At 36.0% G+C, this 22,303-nt stretch overlaps 1 protein-coding gene across 1 annotated transcript in view; it reads right to left on the bottom strand.

Annotated features, from left to right (window-relative positions):
• The window catches only part of LOC145305238 (uncharacterized), a 56,660-nt gene that overhangs the window by 33,714 nt on the left and 643 nt on the right, over positions 1-22,303 (bottom strand). The window contains exons 2-12 of the mRNA XM_080146834.1: positions 22,022-22,245; positions 18,152-18,212; positions 17,773-17,861; positions 17,243-17,294; positions 16,254-16,371; positions 10,865-10,978; positions 9,427-9,508; positions 7,303-7,351; positions 6,253-6,315; positions 5,509-5,599; positions 4,095-4,149 (exon numbers count right to left, since the gene is read on the bottom strand). Coding sequence (XP_080002960.1) covers positions 4,095-4,149; positions 5,509-5,599; positions 6,253-6,315; positions 7,303-7,351; positions 9,427-9,508; positions 10,865-10,978; positions 16,254-16,371; positions 17,243-17,294; positions 17,773-17,861; positions 18,152-18,212; positions 22,022-22,236 — 989 coding nt within the window. The 5' untranslated portion in view covers positions 22,237-22,245. The remainder of the gene's footprint in view (positions 1-4,094; positions 4,150-5,508; positions 5,600-6,252; positions 6,316-7,302; positions 7,352-9,426; positions 9,509-10,864; positions 10,979-16,253; positions 16,372-17,242; positions 17,295-17,772; positions 17,862-18,151; positions 18,213-22,021; positions 22,246-22,303) is intronic.

The following is a 22,303-nucleotide window of genomic DNA, read 5'->3' as shown; positions in this document are numbered from 1 at the left end:
GTCTACGCAGCGCGACAACGTAGCGCGACTATGCTAGCGACACTATGCGGCGGAAATATTTATTATTTTTGATTTTATTGTGATTTCTCTTGGGAGGGTGGTGGTACCCTCCCCCAAAATAGTTATAAACCTTCCCGGGACCTATGAGAAGCTACTCTGTTACGGAGAACCCGATCGGTTCAGCGGTTAGCGAGATCCTTTGGTACAGACACACAGATACACACACAGACATCCTGTTACTTTAGTATAAGGATAAAAGGTAGGATGTGTGTCTGTCAGTCTTTTGTACCAAAAGCATTAACTGTACACAAATGATTCTACTTTAGGAATAGGAAAGGTTTTTAGGGGCTCTTCCTTATCAAGAGTAATCAACCCTAGAAAGGGATAAAATTCCCTCCAAAATATACACGGTTAGTTTTTTATTAAATGAATAAGTTAGGGTACAATGTTTGGCACTTTCGATATAAGTAAATGATAATAAAAAAGCCACAGAATACGATAATACCTTCAGAAAAATCGATGAAAATAGTTTTCATACTAAATTTTGTTTTTTTTATATTTTTTCTAAAATGTCATGACAGAAGATGCAAAATGTCGTCTTAGTTTTTTGAAAGGATTAATCTTCTCTGAAATCTAAATTATCAAAATATTTTTTTTGGTAAATGATTATACGATATATGTCAAACATTTTATCAAAAAGAAATATTTAAAAATGTGAAGTAGAAACCTGAATAATTTTTCTTGTGGAAATAGTTTTCTGCAAATGTTGATAAACATATGTCTGCTAGCATTAAGATGTTTGTACTGCCAATACTCGTTGGGTTTTATTTAAAGAATTTCTTTAAAATGTTTTTTTTTTACATTGTATACCAATAACGCAATATTTGCTATCAGAAAACCCCCGACTAAGACTTGCCTACGACCCGATCTTTACATTTTTAAGAAAGTCTTTTAACAGTATACACAACAAATTCTCTCTTTTTTAACTAACTTTCCGAATAATATACCTAAAGCATTTGAATTGACAAAGGCTATGCTAATATTTTTACCATTCAAGTTTATTTAATATTCTAATAAATAGCGCAACCCTCCAAGTTTATGACTACTTTTCATGAACATATGATCTAAAGAATAAGCTCTGACGCAATGTCATATAAGGATATTATAATATTCATTAAAAAAATTGTTATTTTTGCATATATGTTACATTTTACAGTGTTTTGTGGCTCAAAAGAAAGACAATTAAAAATTATTTCATATTATAAAGTTTAAAGTACATAAGATAACCTAGAAATAGTAAAAAATTCCCTTTCTTTTTTTGTCGCAAAAGAGAATTCAACAAAGATTTTCATTAAAAAACACCTTAGTGTAAAAATTAAAAAGTTTAAACATGGTCACAAAAAGATTCAATTAGTTTATTAAATGTTTCATTTTCAGCAAATGACGATTAATCTCTATTACAAAGAATAAAGTGTAAAAAGATATTCTCGTTTTAATTTTAAGCAACTTAAAATGCATTTTAATACCTTTTAATGATTTATTTTTTAAAACATCATTTTATAAAATGTTATTGATTTTTAAAGTTATATATTAGAATGTTTTTAAATTTTGTTAACATTTTGTTTTAAATGTAGAAAATTGGTAATTCTAAACATTCAAAAAATGATTTTATTAAATTTTCATCACTTAAATTGCATGTTTGATGAAATTTTCAACTGATAATTCAAGAAAAATCGTTTAAGTTTTATTATATTTTACTTTGAAATGTTAAAAAAATATATTATTGTCAAAAATGTGGAAGTTATACTTTCCTCAAAAAAAGACCTAAAACATGCAAATTAACACGTGTAATGAGATTTTTTTTCTTTCAGGTTTAATTTTAAGTAATTATTGATATTTTTTGTAAAAAGGATTTTATATAAAAAGTTTTAAAACTCGAGTTATGTAGTGGTTCTAAAATAGGTTGCGAATTTATGCAATTTTCTTGCAAAAAAAATTTTCTAGGATTTTAAAAATAGCAAAGGGTGTTATTAGACGTCTTACAGATACAATTGCTAAGTCATTTTGGCCAAACACTAAAATAAAGTTTTGACATCTGAGGGCCCAACCGTGTATAGTCTTATTCACCTTTTTATGACTTTAAAACAAAACTTTTAAAGTAGTAGGATACCCCCCCCCCCCCCTTCTTCAAGTTGCCCTTGGAGGTCTAAAAGTGTTAATAATCACAATTGAGCGCGCTATAGCAAAAAAAGTTTCTCATAGGTCCTGGAAAGGTTTATAACTTTTTGGGGGGAGTGTACCCTAATCCTCCTAGGAGAAGTCGCCCAAGAACAAAGCTAACTTCCCAAATTTTTGGAGGGCTTTTTCTATTTAAAATTAAAAGAGTTTAATTAAGTTCCCCTAGAGCAATCTAAGGGCTTAGTCGCTAATCTATAATACAAAGTAGAACGATTTGTCTGTTTGATTGTCTGTCTGTTTGTTTGTAGCGAAGGATCTCGCTAACCGCTGAACTGATAGGGTTCTCCTTTACAGGGTAGCTTCTCATAGGTTCCGGGAAGGTTTATAACTATTTTCTTGGGGGGTGGAACACCCTTAACACCCCCCCCCAAAAAAAAATATCCCCCCCCCACAAAAAAAAATTCTTTTTAAACCTAAAATTAAAATACCTAGTGGGGTTGACTATTAAAAAAATCCCCCCCCCCCCAATTTTTTTTTATTTTCTTTAAAATCTAAAACACGAATAATTAGTATGATCAAACCTCTTGGTGCAAAGCACCTAGAGGCTAGGGGCGAAGCCACTAGTAATAATATAGAGTGGTTGCGCTTTAAATAAATTGATGATTTGACATTAATATTATGCAGCTTAGCTAACATATTTTTATAGCGTAGGAAGTCCAATTGACGGTTAATAATGTTACAAAAATAAACCATATAACACCCATGGGATAGTGTCCGCTAGTTGACGAGTTCAAGTCTGGATAACAATTTGAAAAAATAAAGAGTTCACATTAGGAAAAAAACTTCGAGCTCTTTGGCGAAAACTTACGATAAGTTAATGAAGTTTTAGTTTTAATGATAGGCGAGGGATGTCAGGTTCGAGAATTGACACCACCCAATTATGCCAGAGACGTAGGAAATTCAGGGGGAAAAGGGTATTTTCCCTAAAACATTTTTCTTTACTTTTAAACCTTAATTAGGAAAATAAATCGTCTCATTTTTAAATTACCTTTTGATGGGTTATTTTAGGTTAGGTGATTGCCCCGCAGGGGCTAGAAATAGGGGAAAAGCTACTGTGAAAATACGAAACGCCCCTTAAGAGGCGTTGCCACGAAAGAGACTATACCCAAATAATCTCTACATAGTATACTTTAGTTTATTAGCAAACTTTAATGTTTTATTCTTATTTACTGAACATATAGGTATTTAATATATTTAAATATGTTTTTTAATTATTTGCTGAATAAGTAGAAATTATCCAAATAAAGAAACATCAATAAATCAATCTTAAAAAGTTAAATATTTGCAAATCTTTGTTTTGAGAATATGCGAAAAATGTTGATATTAGAAAAATTTAAATAAACTTCCAAGAAATATTAAGAAATGAAATAAAAATAAAGATGTGTGTTTGGGAAAAACACCTTTTGGATTGATTTTCAATTAACATGAGCGAAGGTATTCTTTTATTATAAATTTCCGCCCCTCCTGTTCATGAATGATTTACTCGGCTGATATTAATGTCAGGTGTGTGACACTGTAATTGAAAAAGAAATCTAGAACTTACTAGGTCCCTATATGTCCGTATTAAGCTCATAGGAAAATGTGAGTTACTCAGCTGCTATTACAGAAAAACCTCTAAAATTTATAGTCAAGTTGCATAAAGATTACAAACTCGTTCTACGATTCTTTAGCTTAAATCTAAAGGGGTAAAAATGAATTTTGATTTTTAAGCTAACAGTGTCCAAACTTTTCAGCCTTTACTTTTCAGTTGTAATTTTGTTATTCTTTGGGGTTACACCAATTTATCGTCCAATTTATTGTCACTTTCTTTAATATCCCTGAAAATGAAAACACTGAACATTTTATATAAAACTAACCTGCCCCGAACCTTCTTTCTTTTGGTTCCCTGTCCAGGACTTCGAAATACAAACCCTAAAATAAAACTTTTATCATCAACACAACCGAGTAATACTAAAGACGTTAAAAATGGTCCCTAATGCTGCAATATTATGCGTGTGACATCAATATTAAGAGTATGTGAATGTCTTGTCCCATAAACTCGCTAAAATGCAAGACAGGCCTTACATACAAAGATGACAAGATTTGTGACTAAAACAGAGAAATTGACTGTCCCAGACAAGTATGGATTTAGAATACGTGGATATTGTGAGTTTCTCACATACCCTAAAAAAATGCTTCTCCCATCTGGATAATAAAACGATACACTTTACCCCATCCCCTCATCTGGCAATGGAATAGCGCATTGACCAATATAAGAGGACTATTTAATCTAGGGATGGGAATCCGTCGAATTTTTGGGCCGGATTCGGATTCCGGATTCTGAAGGAATCCGTCAAAAAAAGTGACGGATTCTTGCGGATTCCGGATTCTTATTTTTGGCGGATTCCGGATTCGGATTCCGGATTCTAGCAGTATTTTAAAAGGCCGTCCGTCATAGAGGGATAGCTTTTTTCGTTAATTTATCACTATGTTACTTGGTTGAAGCCTTGATTTGTTTAAAGTGTTGACTTCCAGCATAACTAAAACATTTACACCACATTAGTAAATTTAAAAATTTAAGTGCTACGTATGTCCTAAAAATGTGCTTGGTATTTTCTAACCTATTTAAATTAAATTTAGCCTACCAATTTAGAATCCGGAATCCGCTATAAAAAACGGATTCCGGATCCGGATTCGGATTCCAAAATTGGCCGAAAATTGGGCGGATTCCGGATTCGGATTCCGGATCCGGATTCCCATCACTAATTTAATCAACAAAAAATGACGACAAAATTCCCCTGTCAAGATATCTATGTATTCTATATCCATCCAGATAACCAGAGCTGGATCTTTAAATCATTTTAGTGGTGATCCAGATCGGGTGAACCGAATTTCAGCCAATCACAGTGCGGCATTTCATAAAATGCTGTGCTCTCATTGGTGGAAAGTTGGCTCACCCCGATCTGGCTCACCACTAAATGATTTTAAGATCCAGCTCAGGTATGAGGTATATCCAACAAGTAAAATACATCATAGAAAATATTTGGGGGGGGGGGGGGCAAATGAAGAGGTCATTAACGACAGCTGAAAACCACGTATATGTTTAGTGATTTTTTTTCTCGAATTAACTTCGGTATAGGCATGAAATGCCAGACAACTACCAGACAAGACGGGTGTAACAAAATAATATTTGTTTTGATTATTTATTCATTATAATAGTTTTAAACAAAAGACGACATTTGACTTTACAATCAGCTGATCAGTAAGTAAATTAATTTTACAACAGGTTACCTGCTTGAATCACTGGTTTCACATTTTCAGAACTCTGGTCCACAGCCATCCGTTTAGACTTTCTTTTCCGCTTACTATGGCACCGAAATTCCTAAGTAAAAAAAGTATATCAGGCATAGTAAGTTTTCCGCTTACTATGGCACCGAAATTCCCGAGTAAAAAAAAGTATATCAGACATAGTCAGTAACAGGGGGGGGGGGGGGGGGGTTATAGGGGTATTTACTATCCAATCCATCCCCCTTTCCATGGCCTTCACCCCCCTAAAAAAACGTCTTTGATCAATGATCTTATTACAGGATAGGAAAATGGATAATAAATTGATGTACATCCCTAGAAATCATGGCAACTCTAGGTATAATCAATACTAGAATATTCTTGGGTTCATTTAGAACATGTTGATTTTTTACTTTATTGTCAACGAATTTCTATCGGACATAATTATCCTGTTCATGTTCTTTTTGCCTTAAGATTCCTAGGACGATTAGGCACTAAAAGCTATGTATCTATATGATTAAGTGTAAAAATGTAAGTATGTCCTGTATTTTAGTATCTTTGGGATATTTGTTCATGGAATTTTTGTTTATTCGTTTGACTTTCTGATCAGTTAAGCTTTGCTTTTATGGATGTTGTCATCCTTTTTTTAATAATTAGAGTAGCCGTATTCAACGAATTCTACTCTATATTCAATCCATTTAGCATATGTGATTGTGAAATAATAAATAAGTTTTATATTTTTTAACATACCTTATATGGTGATATATTTTCTGTAAAAGAATCACTCTCGATAGTAAAAGGATCTAGTACAACCTTAACAAACATGAATTGGTAAATTTCTGGTTTCTTGATGAAGTAAATTTTTTTCAAACTAGAAAATTAACGTTTACTACAGTGGAACTTAAGGAACTTTATTTTTAGGGGAAGTCAATTAATTCTTATGTGGGGCTGGTTGCATTGGGCGATTTTTCTTTAGGAGATAGATGTACACTCCCAAAAAAATAGTTTTAAAAATCTTCCCTACACCCAAAAGAAGCTTCAGTGTGAAAGAGAACCATATCTGTTCCGAGGTTAGCAAGATCTCTCAGTATTAACAGACATCCTGTTACTTTTATATTAAACATTAAATAAAATGTAAAGTAAAATACACTAAAATACATTTATATAATTTTTGTATAACTTTAAAAGCATAAATTAAACAAGGAAGAAACAGTTCAAAAGTAGAATAGCTTTTTTCAAGAAAAGGAATGTGTAAGAAAAATAGCGATGTAAAAAAAAGGGGAAAGAAAGGGAGGGTGTTAGGAAATAATAAAATACAATGATAATAAGCAAAAATAATACGTATCTCAGCTAAAAGATGCATATCCAATGATGATAAAGTAATAATAACTACCTTTATATAGAACAAAAATTATTGGTTGAAATGTTTGGACACTGCTAGTTTGTACCAACCAATATTTTTACCAAATGAATGGAATAACTTGCAAGTACAAAACTTTTGGACCTGAGCTGGATCTTTAAATCATTTTAGTGGTGAGCCAGATCGGGGTGAGCCGAATTTCAGCCAATCACAACGCGGCATTTAATAAAATGCTGTGCTCTCATTGCATTGGTGGAAAGTTGGCTAACCCCGATCTGGCTCACCACTAATATGATTTAAAGATCCAGCTCTGTATAATATAACTTACAATACATCCAAATGTCCCCTCCCTCCCTGAGGTAACGATACAGCCTTACATACGTTCTAAACAAGTGACTTATAGAGTAGCCTCGCTACTACAAATAAAAAATATATTTTACCCGTCTCCGTTGATTTTCTTGTCCCCTGGTGGTTCCTGGTTTATTCCGCCTGATTTATTCACATTTTTATACTCTTTATGTACTTTTTTAAAACAAGAACGAAGCATTTCTAAGGACACATATCATAATCTATAATACAAAGTAAAACGATGTCTGTCTGTCTGTCTGTTTGTTTGTAACGGAGGATCTCGCTAACCGCTGAACCAATCGAGTTCACCTTAACAGGGTAGCTTCTCATAGGTCCAGGGAAGGTTTATAACTATTTTCTTGGGGGGTGGGACAACCCCAACCCACCCAAAAAATAAAAAATGCCCCCCCCCAATAAATTTTTTTTCTTTTTAAAACTAAAATCAATAACTACTTAACCGAATTGTTTACCTAAGGAAAACTTCATATAGATCCTGGTATGTTTTTAATACTGAGCCCCTCCAGCAAGGCGCGTAGCCGCTATGAAAGAAAATTAATAGGGTAGGAAAAGTTGTCAGGAAAATAGGTCAAATATTTATAAAGCTTAGGTACTTGAAACGTAAAACCAGTTCGGACCAGCAATTTCTGAAATCTTTAGCTTCCGACAAAAAAGCTTTAAATTAAGCCATAATGAAAATTCATGTATCATTATGTTGTTGTTGTTGTAGCCATGATTCTCTGAAGTTAGGACTCAGATGCACACGGAGACTGGAAGTGAGAATCCTTTGGCCAATCTTAGATTGGTAAGCTTCGCGCACAGCTGATTGTATTCTATGTTACATTACAAGCTGACCCGCAATTCTCGTGGAAGCTACTCAATTATTACATCACCCTGGCCTAGAGTTTTGGCAGGTGTTCCATATTAAGCCACCCTAATTAATGGCACTCTCATACGAGGAGCATGAAAGAGGAAAGCATGGTTAGAGCTGCTTGATTTGTAGAATCCTAACTTCCTACAAATCTCCCCCCTTACAACCCTAGGGCATCTTAGGGAAGGTTGCGTGATCATAATCTGACAAATTGCGACAGCATTTGTCAACCAAGTGCAAAGTCTATGTAGGGACTTAAACTCGGTTTCTCCCAACCACAGCGTAGTGCGCTAACCACTACACTATGGGACACCCCTTCATGTATCATTATAGACAATGGCCGCGAAAAAAATAAAAAAAAATCATTTTATTAATCTTTATCATGTTGGCCCGGGCCTTTAACCCCTCTGGGCCAACAAAACAGAAAGTAATCATATTTTTTAAATTTTTCTTTCCGCGGACAACTATCTATAAAACGCTACGAAAAACATGATTATAAAGTTACAGCGCTTGTTTATTTAGAACAAGTTCAACATTTTTGGACGTTTATATAAACCAAAAACATGTAAGAGACACATAAATCTTTACTTCCTATTTTTTTTGCTTTTCAAGTAGCGCAGCTACTCTACCTAATACTCTACGTCTACTATTGGTCCAATCTAAAGGAAAATAGGATTTCCATGGCAGTTATAAGAGCTAGCCGACATATTTTAAAATGAAGATTCCACTGAGCAGTGAGCTTCTACTCTATACATTACTGTCTGTCATTTGTTCTGGGCGACGTCATAATTCTTTTGGAAAATACTCTTTTCTCAGCGGTTATTAATGATAAATGTTTGAAAGTTATCGTGAATGTTTCTTTCAACAATTACTATCTACTTTATAATTAACTTTGTCCGTCTAAGTTTTTATGAAGCTGAGAATCCATAAAAATAAAAATTTGCTCGGCTACTTCTTGTCAAAATTTCTATACCAATAATCAACTTTTTAACCGGTTCTCAGCTATACTGAAAAATCATCTTATTACAGACAATTTTCCATGAATATAAAAATAAAAATCATAGAATTAACAGTTTTGTTAGCCCATGCTTTCGGCCCCTCGGGTCTAACAAAACCGGTTTTAATCTTATAATTTTTATTTTGATATCCACAGAAAGCTGTCTATGATGCGATGCGATAAATAATTAATACTAATCCAAAGTGTACACCCAAGCTAAGAAGCGTATGTATACTAAATGACAAAAAAAAGTAAATATTGTATAATACAATGATTTTTAATATTTTTATCTACATAATGAGCACTTTTTACCCTGTAGTAGGTAGTTTCGTTTTGGTAAAAAAAATGTGCCTGTTAGAACAAGCAGTTATTCCAGCCGTCGCATTACTCGTCGCACCGCCTCCAACTACTTGTATACAACCTCCTGTGCCAACTTAAAACATAAGACAATTTTTCATGAAAACTTACGTATATTCAACTAAAAAAGCTATTCCTGACCTTTTATAAATAGCCAATTTAAAGGGAGTGTGAAGGTAAAAATTTCTCATCTGATTATCAAATCTTAACATTTTCTAAGCATATTTCACTACACTGATCAACCAAAAACGTCCTATTAACAAAAAAATCCAGTAATAATGCCTTGATTTTATGGTATTTTGGGAGGGAAAAAAGAAAAAACAGGGAAAATCTGAACGTTTTTGTTTCTTATAATGTTTGTAGGGATCTTTAACTTGTCATATATAGTTGAAACACAACAATAACAATTTACAATGATATAAAATTGCCAATTAGTTTTTTTATAACGTAGTAATTAGGTAATAAAGATCTATTTTAAATTCGTATTATGGACAAAAAAATACCTCACTGTCTACAAAAGTTTGAATCTCACGGGTTATTTAAAATAATAATATCCTTTTTTATTGTGTTGGACAATAAATAACCCAATTTGGAGAAGTTTACACTTTTATCAGACTGTTTATAAAGAAATATTGCACCTTTGTAATTGAAAAATTTGTAATTAAAGGTGGGCGAGAGATGGGCCATCTAAAGTTACTTGGATACTAATAAAAAAACCTGTTTCTAGCTTTGTTATTGTATTTGGTTTTCAATAAAAAATATTGCATATTTTATCAATTTCTAAGTAACTATACATTGGTTTAAATCAAGGATTATGTTAAAAGTCAGCTTAACCGTTAGGATAAAAAGAGAACTATGACAAAAAGTTTAATTTTAGCTATAATGGGAGAAAAAAGCAATTTAATGCACATTTATATAGTCAGGAAAATTTCTTCCTTTCCCTGGACCTTATAAAAATCGTCGGAAAAAGCCGTTTTTTAAGCAAACAAAAGCGCGTTTTGCTCTATCTGTGAGATATTATGAATGAGATATTGTTAAGATTTGATATTAAGATGAGAAAAATTTACGTTCACAGTCCCTGTAAACAGACATGGACTAACGAAAACTACATTTCTATAGAGCTATTAGAATAGTTATTAATCGCATCGTATTATAAGCAGCTTTCTGCGGATAATAAAATAAAAATTATAAGGTAAACCCAGTTTTGTTAAACCCGAGGGGGCATTCAAAACTGGTATTAATTTATTATTTTGAATTTATTATTCGTAGAAAATTATCTATAATATAATAATTCGATGCTATACGTTTTTTTTAATATAGCTCAGAGCCTGTTTTAAATCCAGCGGATATTAAATCGGTTTCTTAACCATACAGTTTATAAGACAAATGTATTGGCAACTACCGTTTTAGAGGTCTTAAAGACCATTTTCACCTGCTGCTCCTTCAGGATCTGAATCACTGAGCTGAAGGCTGGAGGTCCCCCGGTCACGTGACAGTAGACCAACATTATCAAGACTGCTGGAACTGTCATCACTTATATTTTGGCCTGAAATTTAATCCTTATGATAACGTAACAGGATGTTTGTCTTGTCTGTCTCTGCAAAAGAATCTCGCTTACCACTGAACGGCGTTGTTACAAAAGACCTACTCTACAAAAGACCTACCCCTACAAAAGGTCTACTCTACAAAAGACCTACCCCTACATAAGACCTACTCTACAAAATACCTACCCCTACATAAGACCTACTCTACAAAAGACCTACGAATACATATTGTTATATAAACATCAAATTTATTAATAAAGTAATACATAATCAATACATGGCCGCAGCGCTTGGCCCTCTTACCTATAACCTAACCTAACCTTACCTAAATATTGTAAAAAAAAAATATTAAAATTTGAAAAAAATCTACCAACCACTTTTTGTAAATCAACGAAATTCTAAAATATAATTAAGTTAATGTACGATAAACATTTATACATTATTACATATAAGTTAGGTTAGGTTAGGTTATAGGCAAGGGGGCCGAGCGCCCGCGGCTAGGCAGGCCAGGGGGCCGAGCTCTGCGGCCATGACCTTCTAGCATTACGATTTTTTGTAGAGTAGGTCTTTTGTAGGCGTTGGTCTTTTGTAGAGTAGGTCTTTTGTAGGCGTTGGTCTTTTGTAGAACCGTCGAGTAGGTCTTTTGTAGAGTAGGTCTTTTGTAGCAACGCCCACTGAACCGATATGGTTCTCCTTTACAGTGTAGCTTCTCATAGGTCCTTGGATGGTTTATAGCTATTTTGGAGGAGGGTACAACCATCCTCCAAAGAGAAATGGCACCTAGAAAAAATAGCCCCCAGCCCATGTTGTTGTTGTTGTTTGTAGCCAGGTCAGGAAGCAGATAAATTTAGTTACAATAGTCCAAGAAATTCTGCGCTCTTTTTGGGCTGCGTCCAGAGGTCAATTGGTGATAAAATAGTGGGTTTGAAAGTACAGTTAAAAAGATGCTCAGTTGTGTGGTCCGCTATGTTACAGTCTGGGCATCGTATGCTCTTTGAAGTGTCAAATCTTGAAATTGTTGACTGCAGAAAAGTGCTGTATCCTGATCTTAATTGGGCTAGTGTGCTCCTCGTCTGTCTTGAGAGTGTTTTTTCTTCCTGAATATTAATTGCAGGGGGTCGTGAATTTAAAACTTTATTTACAGGATACTTATTTCTGCAGTCTCTGTGAGCATCGTCATGGATCTTCTTTAGTCTCTTCTTGTAGTTCTGTTCGACCGGTGGACCATCTCTGAGGTAGGGTTCCACATGAGGGAGGTGGTTGATGATGGTGTTCCTCATGTTCCTGGGCATGGATGGTTTATGCAGCAGGTGATGATTAGGATGAATTGGGCGGTGCATGGAGAGTAGGTACTGGTTGGTAAGCATATCATTGTGTTCCTTCACCGGGAGAAGATTAGTTTCTTGGTGAAGGTGGCTGACCTGAGTCAGCTTGATGCAACCAGTTGCTACTCTCAGAGCGTTGTTCTGTGCTCTTTGCAACTCACTCCAATTTGTTGCGCTCAGGGATGGTGTCCAAACCGGTGCCCCATAGTTTAGAACTGATCTTCCTATGGCCTTGTAAGTGTTTACAATCGTCTCCTTTGACTTACCCCAGTCAGTCCCTGACAAGCACTTCAGCACGTTGTTGCGCTGGGTCACGTTCTTCTTGGTGGCGATGGCGTGCTGCCCGAAGTTGAGCATCGGGTCGAAGGTGACTCCAAGGATCTTAGGGTGCTTGACAGTCGGCACATCTTTGCCCTTGATGATGATGGGTAGGGTCATGCTTACTTCATTGCTGAAGGTTGTGAAGATGGTTGCCGTGGATTTCTCCGGAGAGATTTCCAGACTGCGTTCCTTGAACCAGTTGACTAGTTGGTCAAGGTAGGGGTTGATTTCATGACAAATTTTGTCAATGGTCGGCCCCGAGTTGAGTACCTGGCAGTCATCAGCATAAGATATTAGTTTGATGTTACCGGGTGGTGCTGGTAGGGTTCTCATGTAGAGGTTGAAAAGGAGTGGTGACAGTACTCCTCCCTGAGGTACTCCTTGTCTGACAACCCTGTATTTACTCTTGCAGTTGCGGAAGACAGTATATTGCTGTCTGCCTCGGAGGTAGCTGCAGAGAAACTTGATAAGGGTGTCGGACAACTCGAGGTGCAGGATATCTTTCAGAAGAAGCTCGTGGTCAACAGTGTCGAATGCTTTGGAGAGGTCAATGGCAACAAGGATGGTGCGGTGACAGGGTTTCTTCCTGTTGAGGTTGCTTGCGATGTGGTGGTTAACTTCCTGAAGAGCGCTCACTGTTGATCTGTGCTTTCTGAAGCCATGTTGATGATCCTGCAGGTCTACAGCTGCTGAGACTTCTGGGAGGATGAGTTTTTCCAGAATTTTAGCAGCTGGAGACAGGAGAGAGATCGGCCGATAGGATTTACCTTCATCAATCGACTTTCCCGGTTTGAGAAGCGGGATGATCTTGCCTACTTTCCAGATGGATGGAATGATGGATGTGTTGATGGCGATGTTAATGAGTGTGGCAAGATATTCTATACCCTTGTCTCCAAGGTGTTTGAGCATGATGGGAAAAATACCATCAGGTCCGCTTGCCTTGGAGTTCTTAGAGGTTTTAATTGCCTCTTTGACCTGTTGGGGGGTATAGTTGTACACCTTGTCAGCCTTCTTCCGTTTTATGTGTCTGATGGTCTGACGGAATTGTTTTGATGGTCTTTTGGGGGCTGATGGTGTGTATTGTCGATTGAGGAGGTTTACAATCTTCCCATTTGCTGAGATGATCCTACCATTGAATTTGATGGCAGTGTTGGTAGGCGTTTTTTGAGGTTGACAGATGCCTTTTATTGTTTTCCAGTACTTCTGAGATCCTGCTTCACATTTTTCGAGATGTTCTTGCCGTTGTGATTTTCGATGTTCGTTGATCTCATTTCTTATTTCCTTGTTGAGAAGTTGGTAACGTTCACTATCAGGTTGTTGCACCCGGAGCCTGTCTCGTTCATTGATTTTATTGACGGTGCTTGAGGGGATGTTGTGGTGAACGTTAACAATACGACCTTTAGGAATGAACTTTTTGGCCGCAGCATTCATGATTTTCCTGAATGCCTTCTCTCCCCTGATGGATGAGGTGGGGGTTGGGAGTCTGGAAAACTTTTTCTCAGCAAAAGAGGTGAAACCAGTCCAATCAGCTTTGGCAAAGTTAATGTAAACTTTGTCGGCAGACTTGGAGGTGTTTATGTCTGCCTTTAGCTTGATTATTAATGGTAGATGGTCAGAATTTAGACTGGATTTCACTGTCCAGGATGTATATGGCAGTATTGATGGTGTTGCCAATGTGATGTCAGGGGAGCTTTGATTCTGGCTGGTGACTCTCGTGTCTAGATCTTCGTTCAGAATACCTAGGTCTGAGTCAGAGATCTCGTCAGCCAGTTTTCTTCCTCTGGCATCCTCCTCTCCTTTGGAGAACCAGTTGGCATGGTGGGCGTTGAAGTCGCCGCCTGTGATGGTGTGTTTGTTGCCAGCAGTAAAGGAGAGGATATCCTGGAGTGGAAGATTGGGACCATTTTGACAGCTAGATACTGGAGGGATATAAACGTTGTTTAAAGTGATGTTTTCTTTGATCCCTACTATGGATATACTCTGGAGTTCAACATCTTGATGGGTTTTGATGTTGTTGGGGATGTTGTTGGTGTGGAAGGGGATGGTGTCTTTGACAAGGAAGGCTAGGCCTCCGCCCTTGTCTCTCTTCCTATCTTCTCTTACCAGAGTGTATCCAGGTGTTGAAAAATCTTTCGATTTATCTGTCAATTTGGTCTCTTGCACCATGGCAACATGAATGTTTTCAGTTGTCATTAGGTGCATCAGTTCTGTGTTCTTGCTCTTGATGCCATTGATGTTGATTTGACATAGGTTCAGTTCAAGTTCGTTGTTGGTGTGTTGTTGTTGTTGTGTTTGAGGAGGTGGGGTAGGAGAAGGAGGGGGGGGGGTTGTGGATGGGAGTGCAACAGGAGCCTTCCCATTGCTGGAGGGCCTTCCTCTCGCGTAAGGATTTGAAGGGGGAGCATTTAAGGTGAAACCAGGAGGTGCATTTGGAACATTGAACTGAGTAGTGAGCACGGGTGATGTTTTTAGAACACTTGGGGCAGATCCATGGTCCAGGGTTCTGCTCGGTTCCGGCGATGAAAAGCAATAGCAGAAGCAGCTTCCGGCTAGCATACTTCCTTGTCGAGTGTATTAAAAAGATGGCAGAACTCTGGCATTGAACTGTAATTCATCTGCTCCTTCTGGAGCTTTGGTTCGGCAGGCGCTGATCCCACGGGGGTGGGCGTAGATGTGGGGCGTACACCCCCCTGCCATGACATCCCCCCCCCAGCCCATAATTTTTTTTCTCGTATTTATTCGAATCCGGTGGATAGGAACCGGTTCTCATCCATACGAAAAAACTATGTCTAGCATCGTATTATATCCAGCTTCCTACGAATATAGCCGGCGCCTTCGGCACCTCGGGGCTAAAAAAAACTAGTTTTAATCTCATAATTGTACTTTCTATATCCGCGGAAAGCCGTTTATAATACGATGCGAGAAATAACTATTACTTACTAATTGGAATGGGTAAATGCAAGGGGTGAATTTTTTTGTGAAAAATATATAGGATAACCCAACTCTAAAAATAACCAAACTTGAAATTTTAACCATACCCTCCCCCCATTAAAAAAAAACGTGCTTAGGTTAATCTATGGTAAAGGAATTTTTTACACTTACACTAAAAACTATCCTTTCAGGCTTTATATTATATGTAAATTTAATTACAAATATAAAAAAATGCACGAAAAAAATACCACAAATTGCCGAACTAACGCTCCAAGGAAATCAAATAAAAGTATAGACGTAAAAAATACTTTCATAATACATTTCTTTAAACTGATCGATATTCAATGTCTATAATTATTACTTTTCAGCAACAGAGCATACGAATAAATTTGTTTGGCGAAAAACACCCTTGTGCCAAAAATTTTACTAAATATTTCGCCCGGATTGCAACTTAAAGTGGCATATGGAATTCAATGTACACAATGACCCCTTTAGACCAGGGATCTACAGGGATAAGACAATGGCGGATAAACTTATATACATCCTTAGTGATGACAATAACTGGTTTAAATGTATGATTACTCAAATTAAGGAATCGACCTATCGTTAAGCAAACGAATAAGAAAACTTTATTTTATACCTTTGGGGACTAGAGTAATAAACAGCCCAGTGTCCCCTCCCTCCCTACTTTAAGACTGACCTGCCATGACTAGATTACTGGTGGACTTGCACCTTCTCTTCCACGCCTTCCTTCTTCCCCCCGTGGACCTTTCACTGCTCTGAGACCCGGCCGTCTCGTCCAGGGCCATGTTGAAGTCCTGAAAACGATTAAGTTGTATTTTTTTTTACTTGGAGGTTGTTAAAGTCGATGTTCATCTTCTATTTAATCAAGGTATCTTAAGGGATAAAACAATGGAAGATAAATTGATGTAAATCCTCTTTGATGATAGACAAAATAGTGTAGTTTTGTGATTTAACTGAAAAATGTTAATGAAAAAGAAAACCACTAAAAAATTAAACTGAAGTGCATAATTATTCTCTTATTATTGCAAACACTTTGTACCGGCATCAGCAAAGTGCAAGCGCCCTTACTTAGAATATTGTGATTAATAATGCTAAGTTTATTATTCAAATTAATGCTATTAAATATTTGTACCTACACTATTTCTAACTAGCGGCTACGCCCCTAGAGGCCTCATAGTGGCACTTTAAATGTTTGTTAAAGTCTTTACGATAATTCTTTATGTTACGGATACCTCTTTATGTTACGTTGAAGTCTTCCAGATATTAAAAAAAATTCAATTTTTTTTTCATTTCTCTTGGGAGGGTGGTGGTACCCTCCCCCAAAATAGTTACAAACCTTCCCGGGATCCATGAGAATCTACCCTGTTATGGATAACCCGATCGGTTCAGCGGTTAGCGAGATCCTTCGGTACAGACACACAGACAAACAAACATCCTGTTACTTTAGTATAAGGATATAGGTAGGGCCATATTTTGATAACGTTATACTAATGGTCTTTTAAGCCTGTAATGATGCAGTGCAGTGCAATAAAACGAGGCGAGCATTTCTGGCACAGGAAATAAATTACAATTACAATATTTTTTATTCAGATCAGGGCATGATGTAGGTAATATCTCTTTACATTGCTTAGGTTCATAAAGTACGAAAGATTGCGGGCTATCTACCTGTACAAGACCCTCCATGGCCAGAGATCTCAAGAGCCGGTCAGAGTGACCTATAAGGACAAATTTAATAATATCAAATGTTGCAAACAAAAAGTTAAAAAGATATTCATTAAAAAAAACAGAAATAAAGTAAATGTAAAATCATGCTTGAAAAGAACGTTTAAAATTTCCATTTATGATTTAATATGTCAAAGAATCTTTAAAAATCTGACTTGCAGGTAAAAAGAGAGATAATGAAAATAAAGAATAGTTATTTATCGCATCGTATTAAAAACAGCTATCCGCGGAATTATAAGAATAAAACAGAATTGTTAGCCCCGAGATGCTGAAGGCACGGGCTAACAAAACAGGTTTTGATTTTAAGATTGTACATTTTTATATTCGTAGAAAACCGGATATAATATGATGCGATACATGATTTTTCATTATGGCTTAAACACAATTCTAATCCAGCCGATATTAATCGGGTTCGAAGCCATACTGGAAAAAAATGAACTATTTAATTAAGCAATTAATTTGTTATCATTCCTGGGTTGGCAGGGAAAGAACGGCTGTTCCAATGACCTCTGAGACAGCTGAAGTTAGTTGCTGGCCGTTCACTGGTATTAAAGTCACCCCTACAACGCCCAAAAATTAGTTACAATCTCAGCGGACAACAAAAATTAAGGATATAATGGCTGATAAATTTATGTACAATTACATCCCCAATGATGATAAACAAAATGACCCCTTCTGTAAGGACACTCAACTTAACAAACCAACCAAAAAATCAATATAAGTCTCAAAAGTTGTTAAGCCAATGAATAAGAAAACATTATTTTAACACTTTGGGGGATAGAATAATTAAAAACCCAATGTCCCCTTCCTCCCTGCTAAAATAAAACTTTTGATTGAAATTTGTGGGTTCCTGGGTGTTGCAGGTCTGTTAACTGGTCGAGATATTGGCTGTATGTAGTTTCCTTCTCCTCCCCTATAAATTTTAAGTAACAATAAGTTTTTTTTCGTAAGCAAGGATGACAACATACATATAAGCAAAGCTCTGTAACGGTAGGACAAATGAACATAAACTCTTATAGAGTGTCAGAACTAAATAAACAAAATATAAATGTGTAACAAAATTGTACGTAAATCTGTTGCAAAACTGTTAAATACAGGAAACTGGAGGACAAACTTATATTTTCGGACTTGATTATACAGATGCTTCGCTTAAAATATTGTACTTTGATTTACTATGAATGAATCAGTATTCAAAAAAAACTCTTGTCAAAAATAAAAAAAATCAATATGATTTAATTGAACGTACGGACATTAATTCTGGTGAAGATTATAGAATTGCTACACTTTCTATGTCGTACCTAATTGTTGTAGGAATCAACATGCAAGGTTTGAAATCGATAGGACAATTCTAACATGTCAACGAAAAGAGCTAACCGTTAAAGACGGACGGACCGAACCATTTTTTTTAGCCTCGAGGTGCCGAAGGCATGGGCTAAAAAACTGTTTTTAATCTTATGATTGTACATTTTTAAATTCGTAGAAAGCTGGATATAATACGATGCTAGACACAGTTTTTCGTATGGATGAGAACCGGTTTCTATCCACCGGATTAGAATGAATACGAGAAAATACTTTTTTTTCTATATTTTTGTGTATACATATTCTTTAGTCCTACATGCTTAAAAATTAATGTAATTTACATAAGATAGTTTTAAACCAAATAATTTACCATAAAATATTTCTTAAACCAAATATTAAAATATGAGTACACTTCGTAGGTTATGGGATATATGGTTAACAATAAGAAACAAAAGTGGACGAAATGGATTTGGATTTAGTTAACCACATATATTGTCCTGTTGGTTTAAACTACATGCATTTATAGACTAGCAGCTACGCCCCTAGAGGCCTCTTGAGGTTGTATTGGTATGGGGGGGGGGGTAGGGGAGGTCGAACTAATCCTCATTTCCTTTCTTATGGGAGGGTGGTGCTACCATTACTCAGAATAGTTATAAATCTATGAGAAGCCAGGGGCTGCTATTCAGCCAATTCATTCCATTTAAAATGCCGAAAATTAAACATTTTGTTGGAGTAAAACTTGTTTTTTGGTGTAACTGAAAGGGAAGTGGATAAGAAGGGAGAAAAAAGGGAATGGGGTTTGAGGGGAAATTTTCACTTAGAATTGTTTGTCAGAATCAAATACCATTTTCCCTGATGAAAAGCTACCATTGAGTTAAACTTTACCCTCTATAAAATTTAAATTTAATCATTGGCTTTTCAGGGGAGGGCTGTGAGGATGTCAAAATTGAAAAGGAGGAATTCTCAAAAATCAAGCAAATACATAAACTTATTCCTTTTTTGCTGACAAAAAAACTAATAAAATGTAGTATGGAGAAAACAGAGAAAATTTTTGAAATAATAACAAATATCTTAGTATTTAATTTTCGAATATTATATATTTGAAGAAAGAGGGGATATGCAACATAAAGAAAACTTTGTTTTGCCAATCTACCAAATAGATGGTTTACAGTATCATATTGTACAATGGCGTGATGTTATCCTATAATATAAAGATTTAAGAAGCAAGGTTTTTGTCTGAAGCTTAAGATCTCGGGAATTAGTGGTGGGAATTAGTTAATATGGCTAAAAATCCAACAAGAACTTATTTAACTTACCCAAAAACATGTAACTGTCATTATCAAACTACATTTTATCAAAACAAACTATAGTTAAAAAAATCATCTATTCTCATTTAAAAACATAAAACTAAACTGAAAATCAAAGAAAAAAATATGGAAAACATATGAAGGGCGATTTAAAGGTTTCCTTCAGATTTCTCTTATTTTTAATCTAAAGTCGTAATAAGAATTTCATGGATTTTTTGGTAATTTTAATTTAATTGGAAGATTTTTATAGGATAATTATACATATATTTTTACATCGTAATAAGATAAAATAAGATAAAATACATGTTTTACAACATGGTCAAGAACCGGTTTTAATCCAGTGGAAATGAAAAGGATTTGGAGTCGTGGTGGAAAAACCTTTTAATATTTACAAGAGACTCACATGTTTAATAAATAAAATGGCTTCTTTAAAATAAACTAGCAACTGCACCTCTAGCATCTAGGAGCTCTGTATTAAAAGGAGGGTAAAAAAATAGCCATAAATTATACCAAGGCTTAAATCTAAAAACAAAAGAGCCTAACACAATCCCAGTTCCTATATGAAGCTCACCTTGAAAGGAGATTTTAATCAGTTAAGTTGTTATTGAAATCTTCAGCTTTAGACAAAAAAAACCTCAGGTTCTACTTTGTAAAATAGGATTAAGAGTAAGTACTTCATAATTCATTCATTCATTTAGCCCACTTCTCTACTCATCCATTATCGTCATGGTCTAGGGTTGCCAGGTTCAAAAATCTGGCTGCTTCCATTGGTCTGGTCCACAGGTCTCGTACTGTAAGATCTGTCCTATTGTTGGGACATTCAAAGAGGTGTTGTGTTGTGTGTCCGGCGTTCAAACAGAGGGGGCAGGTGTCTTGTATTGTTGGATTCAGGCGGGACTTGAAACTATGCAGGTAATTGCTATATCCAGAGCGGAGCTGGGCCAAGGTTGCTCTGGTTTGTCTAGGAAGCTGTTTCTCGGCGGCATTTATAGGGGGAGGAACAGCATTTAGAACTTTATTGGGTAACATGTCACTTATAGCTTGAGAGACAGATTGAGTGTGAATTTGTTTTAGTTTCTGTTTGTACTCGTCCTCAGGGAGATCAGGTCTGGACATTTGCCTGATAACAGCTCCAAATCTGGAGGACAGGGTCTGTTTCATCTGTCGAGGGGGGGGGTGGCTTTGACAGGTCAGTTTTGTTGGGATGTTGGGCCTTCTGAGTGGCGAGCAGAAACTGTTTACTGAGCATTTCACAGTGTGGTTTTACCTTCATGATTTTGGTCTCGGTGTGTAGATGATCAATGTCAGACATTTTGTGGCATCCTGTGGCCGCTCTGAGAGCGCCGTTTTGCGCTGTCTGAAGACCTTTCCAGGACGTTTCACTCAATGAAGGTGTCCATATGTGGCAGCAGTAATTTAGTTGTGACTGACCAATGGCTTTATATGTATTGACAACTACTTCTTTTTCTTTGCCCCAATCGGATCCAGTGAGAGCTTTTAAGATGTTGGTTTTGGACTGGACTTTTGTTTTGAGGTCTGTAGCGTGTTGTTTGAAAGAAAGAAGGTTGTCAAGATCAATTTACTTCATAATCTGATTTAAGTACGCTTGACTAAATATTAGCGTTAGATATTAAGATATATGAGTTGGAAAGAATTTTAATGAGTATAATAGATTTGAAATCTGCATAAAATTTTAAGGATTTTTTTTTATAAAATTCGTTTTTTATATACCTTTTTCTTTGTATAAAAGCGCAAATACAATTTAAGTTAATTAATTTTGACATCCGTGATAGGTGGATTGAAAACTACCTGAGCTCTAATTGGTAAAATGATGTACGACACTTAGGCATCTCCAATCAGAGCGCTGATTGTTTTCAATCCACTAATCACAGATGTCAAAATTAATTAACTTAAATTGTATTTGCGCTTTTAGATAAAGAATTATACAAAAAACGAATTTTATAAAAAATCCTCAAAACTTTATGCAGATTTCAAATCTATTATACACATTAAAATTCTTTCCAACTTATATAGCCTATTAGATATCTTAAATATTTACAAAAATAATAGATTTTGAACTTTCTACCTAATTTGAACAATAATAACATCAAATTACCTTGAGTGCTGTAAAGCTGAGCCTTTAGTTGTCGGCCTTTGAGAGTCCTGTTGCTGGCTTGTTGCGGCCGCTGACGACTCAAACGTGGCTGCAGCAAACGCCTCCGGTGGCTGACAAACACTGGCCGGCTGAAACGCGCCCGACAAAGTAGCAGCAGCAGTGGCAGCTGGCAGAGCAGAGTCGTGACTTGGAACGGGTAGCTGCCGCAGTGCCATTAGGAATACCTAAAAAATCATTGAAAGGGGCGTCGTAGCTCAGTGGTAACGCACTGAGTTACGGTGA

Source organism: Acartia tonsa, chromosome 14, assembly GCF_053477335.1.
Source record: "Acartia tonsa isolate MP-2025a chromosome 14, ASM5347733v1, whole genome shotgun sequence".
NCBI lineage: Eukaryota > Metazoa > Arthropoda > Copepoda > Calanoida > Acartiidae > Acartia > Acartia tonsa.
The sequence above is the reverse complement of the archived record's forward strand: the minus strand, read 5'-3'. Positions and strand labels throughout refer to the sequence as shown.